The sequence below is a fragment of the Triticum urartu genome, unplaced genomic scaffold (assembly GCF_003073215.2).
Source record: "Triticum urartu cultivar G1812 unplaced genomic scaffold, Tu2.1 TuUngrouped_contig_6304, whole genome shotgun sequence".
NCBI lineage: Eukaryota > Viridiplantae > Streptophyta > Magnoliopsida > Poales > Poaceae > Triticum > Triticum urartu.
The window spans coordinates 291-7,279 of record NW_024117056.1 but is presented as its reverse complement, the minus strand read 5'-3'; the positions used below and the strand labels follow the sequence as shown (position 1 = coordinate 7,279).

Sequence of the window (6,989 nt, the reverse complement as noted above, 5' to 3'; positions counted from 1 at the left end):
TCCAAGGCGTGGTGGGGTGGGGAGAAGGCGAGGCCACCTGCCCCGAAGCTCCTCCCACACGACCCACCTTGCCCGTAGACGCCGACACCGGAGTCGCGTCCGCCTGGGGCGCCAGTGCAAGAGAAGCTCCCTCCAGGCTCCTCTCCGTAGCTCCGACCATAGACCTGGTCGGCCGACCCGCAAACAAACCAGCCTCCCCCTCGAACTCCAACGGGGGGAGCGTGTGCTCAAGACAATCATCAGAATCTACCCGGTCACTCCATAATTTGGGAGGTGCCGAGGCTGGCTCAAAGGACCCAAAACACAGAGTAGTCATGGGCACCGCTGGGGAAGCTGCAGGCTCAACCCCGGTCCCAGCCCCGGGCAACTGAGAAGAACCATTAGACCCCTCGCGCGTGGGCTCATCTGACGGTGCCCCCTTGGCCCCGGCATTGCCATCACTGTCTTGCATGTCAACATCATTACCATTAACCGCATCATCAAATAAATCCGTGTCCTCAAACTCGATGTCTAGCAGGAACACCACTCCCCTGTAAGTCCAGTTGACCTTATCGGGCACGAACTCAATATCCAGAACACTCACTAAAATCCGGGCCACCCCATGGGCACGTGTGAAAGCCATATCCACTTTTTCTGTCTTCCCCACCATGATGCCCATGCTCGCCACCACTCGAGCGTCCTGCAGAGGCTTAGAAGGAGCCCCTGTAAACCGCAACCAGACCTGCGTAAGCGGCTTCCCCTTAGGCTCAACCTGCTTCCACTTATGGAACTCCAAGATACACGTAGTACCGGGAACTCGACACAGGCCAAAGCTCAACAATCTCTGCAAATCATCCACGGTTGGGAACTCAACCTTAAAAGACCTGTCCTCGATAAGCACCAGTTCCCATTGAAAATCCCCGGGAGCCAACTCCTGAAGCCTCCTCACAATCTGTGCCTCAGTCACCTCGCCCTGGGTTGCTTTCACAATCCCGGTAGTCAAGCTCAGGGTATCCTCCGGGACCTCTCTCGCCGCCGGGGACTCGAAAAACATGAGCTCAGCACAATATACTCCATAAATGTGCAGCGTCGGAGGTAGGTCACGCAACAACGGGCACTCCCCGGAATCGTGTACCGGCTTGCCACACGTCTCGCACAGTTGGGCCACACATTCAGCAATGAAGTGACCCTTCTCACCGCAGCGGTAGCAAAGCATCCTTTCCTTCTTTCGAGCATATTTGGACGCCCTTTCAGTAGCCTCATCCACCGTCCCAGCCTCAGGAACCTCGACACTGACCACGGCGTTCACCTCCATCGGCTGGGGCTTGGTGGGAGTATGATCATCCTCCGCTGTAGACGTCGCGGGATCAACTGTCCTGGGCGGGGGCGGTCGGCGAAACCTCCCACGACCCCCACCCCGACCACCATGATGGCCACGAAATCCTCCTCTCTGACGGTGATCCGGGCCGGAAGCCCCCTCGACGAAACCACCTGCCGGGCCGAGAAACGGTCTCTCAGCAGACCTATCACTCTGCCAGGCATAGCCCCGGCCGCCCCCCGTGGATGAAGACCCACGATGCTGTCCATCTCCATACGCGTCCGAACCGTCGTCCCCCCACTGATCTCGGGGCGGATCATAGGACTCTGTAGTGTTGGAGCTCTGTCTCGTTTGCAAAGATCCCGAACGATCCTGAGCGGGCCGCGCGGTCATCTTCACTTTCGTCTAGGCTTCCTCACACAAATATGACTAGCCTTTTTGCCATGGCTGCGCTGCTCTCTCTTCTTCTCAAAGATGGAACCAACATAGCCACAGCATGGGAAGATGAAGACTTCTTCAGATATTGCCCACCATCCCGGTGCCACAAACATGGCCCAGAGATCAGGTTTCCTTTCGGGTTTAAATCCAGCAATACATCGTGTGGTATAAAATCCATGTTCGTCTTATCATGCTCTGCAGATGAAGACACCATCCTAGATAACCCATATCTTGGCCCATGCAAAGTGACCTCGATAGACTACAAGCGTCAGGTTATAAGGATAACTCCGGTTGTAGACTTCTTATCGCCATGCCCTCTTCAGAAGATAAGATCAGAAAGCTTTGCCGGTCCGGGAAATATAGGAGGATACGACTATGGCCTAGGAAGCATAGTGAGCTGTCTGAGAGAATTCACGCCAAGTATTCGAGCCGATCTTATTGTTGGCCCAATTCCTTGCCTTAGCAACGCAACCCACTTCTCGTATCTGGTGGATGCTTCTGTGTCCATGCATGTTCTTGCATTGGACTGCAAGGTCATCTCTGATGGTCTCATTCCAATACCGAAAACCTACAATCCTGTTGGTGGCAAAGTACTCGATCACTCAACGTTCAAGGGAAGGGCAGAAAGACTCCTCAGTCTTAGTGAGACCACGGTGAGCTATGTCTATGACTATGGCTACAGTTGTCGACAGTGTGAAGAACATGGGAAACGCTGCGCATTCAACTCACAAAGGAACGTCACATTCTGCATACGTAACCCTCACGGTACCATTTCAAACTGGACAAAACTTGTTAGAATTTACAGTTTTTATTTTTCTTAATGGAGCTTCAAAATCCATTAATATTATACTGTTTTCAGTTTGGAATTTCCATGTGTTCGAAATTACATGAGATTTGCTGCCATTTTTCTTCCGCAATAGCACTACATGTCATTTGAGCAGCTTACTTTCTTTTTTCACATAAGCATATCATCTAGCTTTGGCAATCACATTGAGGCGCCCCAATATTATAAAAGGTTATCATAGAAATAATTAAGTGGAAAGAAATATGTTCTGTTCATATATCAGTCAGGCTGTGAGCTTATATAAAATCTGGAAGCCTTGGCAATTGTAAGGGAGGACCCAGCAGTAAATTTATAAACAAAGTAATATTTACAAGATAGGGAGAATAATGTACAATGGGCTGGGATAGGGACTGAGAAGCTCTGTCGCTAATTTAGAGAATAAATATGGCCTTCATTCTGAAAGATGCCCCTCTTAAAGACAAGGACCAAGAAGCTATGCAAGGATTAACATTTGTCAAAATCTTGGAATTCCTTTGTTTCCAAATATTCCAGTCAGTCGAGATGAAGACTTCCATGAAGAAAAGGTTGGCGGAACAAGTGCCGAGCTTCATTGAGGAGATTGAAGGCCAAAGGAAGGGACTGCATAATTTAACTATTTATTCTATTGGAAAATCCAGTGAAGCTTTTTTTTTAGGCTTAGCACAAAAAAAGGAATTAACCATAATCTACAGTAACCAACCAGATAATCCCTAATTGGCTATGCTGACTCACTTAATTGCCCAATAAGAGCTGACCAAGTCTGACCATATGCCCGATCCAAATGTTTTCCCACTCTGGGCTAACTGCTCTTGTATTCATCTATGAAGGTCACGGATCCAACCTTTACAAGTTGCCTGCAAGGCGCACTATGTGGCCATCCTGATAGCTAGAGAACCAACAAAACACAGCTTAAACCTGACAGCCAGACACGATCATTATGGGAAATAAAAAGAAAAAAAAACAAATACAAAAATACATACAGAGGCAAAATCTTGCATAAATAAGAGCAAGAAAAAAGCTTGCTACTGCTACTAGTTGGTGACTACTGCATAGAACAGTTGATTGTTGGCTGCATTGCATTCTGTAATAGGATCTCGGGTAACCTCCATGTCTAAGAACGGTGTAAATCTTGGCAGTACCTCTATACCGGATTTATTTTCTACTCTAGTTTTTTTTAGCAAGAATGTTGTGTCTTCTTAATTACAAGAGGCAAAGTTTTCCTGTGTGTCCTCAGAACAGAAAACCTGTTAGATAAGATGTGAAAGAGATTTCTCCTAAAAAGGCAGAATCATTTTATAAGTGTACCTAAAGAATTTAAAATTCATCTATCCCTCTAGGGCAACTCTATCATATCCCACTGGGGCAATATGCATTTGAGCGACACTAGATACTAGGTAGTACTAAAACAACATGTTGGTTCTGGATCGTTTTTCAACAAGTACATTCTATATGTTTGCTGAATTATCCACTGAATCTCATTCTCTTCTTGGTATTTGCAGGTTCACGTATCAAAATCATTGCAGGTACTGCTCCAACCCAGTTTTTTTTGTACTTCAGTTTTTTTGTACTGCTCCAAGCTTTCAATTATGCACAGATGTTATTGCAGAATATTCTAACTCTAACATCCTCTTATCCCCATCACAAGCACTAAGTAAAGCCTTTCAATCATAATGCTACTTTCTGATTACCGGTTCTCTTTTATCCAGCTACATCATCGGTGGCCACTTTAGTTGTTCTTTTGTCGATGGTGGCCACTGCCCTTTACTTTTCACTGAAGACAAGATATAACGAAGAAATACATTTGAAGGTTGAAATGTTTCTTAGGACATATGGCACATCAAAACCCACAAGGTACACTTTCTCTGAAGTTAAGAAAATAGCAAGACGGTTTAAGATAAAAGTAGGGCAAGGAGGATTTGGCAGTGTATACAAAGAAGAGCTACCAAATGGAGTGCCTGTGGCAGTCAAAATGCTAGAGAGCTCTACAGGAGAGGGGGAAGAATTCATCAATGAAGTTGCAACCATTGGACTAATTCACCATGCAAATATTGTCCGTCTCCTGGGCTTTTGCTCTGAAGGAACGAGGCGAGCTCTCATTTATGAATTCATGCCTAATGATTCACTGGAGAAATACATTTTCTCTGACGACTCTAATATTTTTGAAGATATCCTAGTGCCCAATAAAATGATAGATGTTGCTTTAGGCATCGCCCGAGGAATGGAGTACCTACATCAGGGGTGCAATCAACGCATCCTCCACTTCGACATCAAGCCTCACAACATCTTGTTGGACTTCAACTTCAATCCCAAAATTTCAGACTTTGGGCTAGCAAAGTTGTGTGCAAGGGACCAGAGTATCATTACCTTAACTGCAGCAAGAGGCACAATGGGCTACATTGCACCGGAGCTATACTCACGGAACTTTGGGGGAGTATCATACAAGTCTGATGTATACAGTTTTGGCATGCTAGTGTTAGAAATGGTGAGTGGAAGGAGGAACTCAGACCCAAGTGTTGATAGCCAGAACGATGTGTACCTGCCGGAGTGGATCTATGAGAAAGTAAGCACTGGGAAGGACTTGATAGTTACTTTGGACATGGCACCGGAAGAGAAAGAAAAGTTCAGACAACTTGCCATTGTAGGATTATGGTGCATCCAGTGGAACCCTAAGAATCGACCATCAATGACAAAGGTGGTAAACATGTTAACCGGGAGATTGCAGAATCTACAGATGCCCCCAAAGCCATTCATCTCATCTGAAAATCATCCTGTGGTGTAAATCATGGAGAACATGCTGCCACAATTAAGGAAATACTGGAGGCATGTACTGCTCCGTCCATGTGTTGCAGATCAATGCATATCACTAGCGTGCGCAATATATTTCGCTCTTTCCACTACATTAGCACCTGATGTATGAATGATGATCCGTCTCCATGTAATACTATACTACTACTAGCTATTTGTAATCAGAATCACATAGAGCTTTACTTGGATTGTAATAACAGTTGAAAATACAGCAATCTGTTGGTTATACCTTATTCTGATGTTCTGATGATTTATCTGTATTTCCTGCAGTGCATTCCTCCTCGGAGAACCCCTCAGGAAACATGGTTACACCCTCTGGTTGCCACTACTGTTGTGCCGAGAACCTCACAGGATCATTCAACAGTTCCACCAATCACGCCTTATCTTAAAAATCTCAACAGTCCATAACACTAGTGTTAAATTGTGATCCAAATTCTAGTATCGTATTGGACTAGACGTAGTACATACGGTGTGGGCCTTTGCGTTGGTACCGACGCGTACGAGTACAACTCGTTTACTTGTCCTATAAGGACTCCTATGTGTTGCCCCTCATATATACCCCATGTAGTCGCACCTCAGACGGCCTGTCGTCTCGTGCTTGTAATACTCCTCCTCATAGTGATCGCGCCTTCGTGCGTCCGTGGTTTTCTCCCGCAAGGGTTTCCACGTAAAAATCCGTGTCTCTCTGTCTCGTTTATTCTCGTTATTATCTAACAAGTGGTATACAGAGCCAAGTTGCAGATAAGAGATTTGAGATCAGGAGAGTTAGAGTTACATCGTGCGTGCCGCTGCACGTCTGAGGCGATCCGTCAATCGGAGGGCGGATCGATTTCGGCTGGGGCGCGACCCGACAGGAGAGCGAGATCGATTACTGCGTCGTTGTGCGAGCCATCAAATTGCAAGACGCCAAAGGGGTCGTATTCCACCGCAGAGCTGCTGTACGAGGGTGCAGTCATTCACGTTTTTTCCGCTGCTCCACGTCCGCGACTCCCAGGTTTCAAGTCCCAAGGAATATCAACCGCAGCTGCTGCTCTTGTTACTCCACGTGAAGATCAAAGCAATTTCAGCTACCGAGTACTACTACTAATTGAGTACTGTTCACGTGAAGGCCTAGTTGACTACTAGTTCAGCTTTTCTTTAACCCCTCAATTGCTACGGCCACTCCAAAAAGGCTACCAGGTGCTATTTTCTTTAGTTCTCTGCTCCGCAAATTTATTCTGTCAAGAATTATTCTACTCCAACTTGTACTACTTTGTGCACAGATTTGTTCGACTCATGGCATCCATGAAGTACAGGCCGACTATGATGTAGCACTGGATAGTTTTGGGAAGAACCGAATTGAGGACTGGACTGCTGAGGAGAAAAGAATTGATTGTAAGGCTTTGTCAAAAATTCAACTCCATTTGCATAATAATATTTTGCAGGAATTTTTGAGCGAAAAACCTGCCGCCGCTCTATGGTTAAAGCTGGAAGGGATTTGCATGACTAAAGATCTCACCAGCAAGATGCATCTGAAGCAAAAATTATTCCTGCACAGGTTACCCGAGGGAGGTAATGTTTTGAATCATATTTCAGAATTTAAAGAGATCATATCTGATCTAGCTGCAATGGAGGTTAAGTATGAAG

General features: G+C 46.1%; 1 protein-coding gene across 1 annotated transcript; it reads left to right on the top strand.

Annotated features, from left to right (window-relative positions):
- The first annotated feature begins 1,722 nt into the window (after positions 1-1,722).
- Positions 1,723-5,355, top strand: LOC125530423 (rust resistance kinase Lr10-like). Its single transcript, XM_048694825.1, has 3 exons — positions 1,723-2,500; positions 4,058-4,081; positions 4,265-5,355. The coding sequence occupies exons 1-3, from the start codon at positions 1,723-1,725 to the stop codon at positions 5,335-5,337; spliced, it is 1,875 nt and encodes a 624-aa protein (XP_048550782.1). The 3' UTR covers positions 5,338-5,355.
- The last annotated feature ends 1,634 nt before the right edge of the window (positions 5,356-6,989 follow it).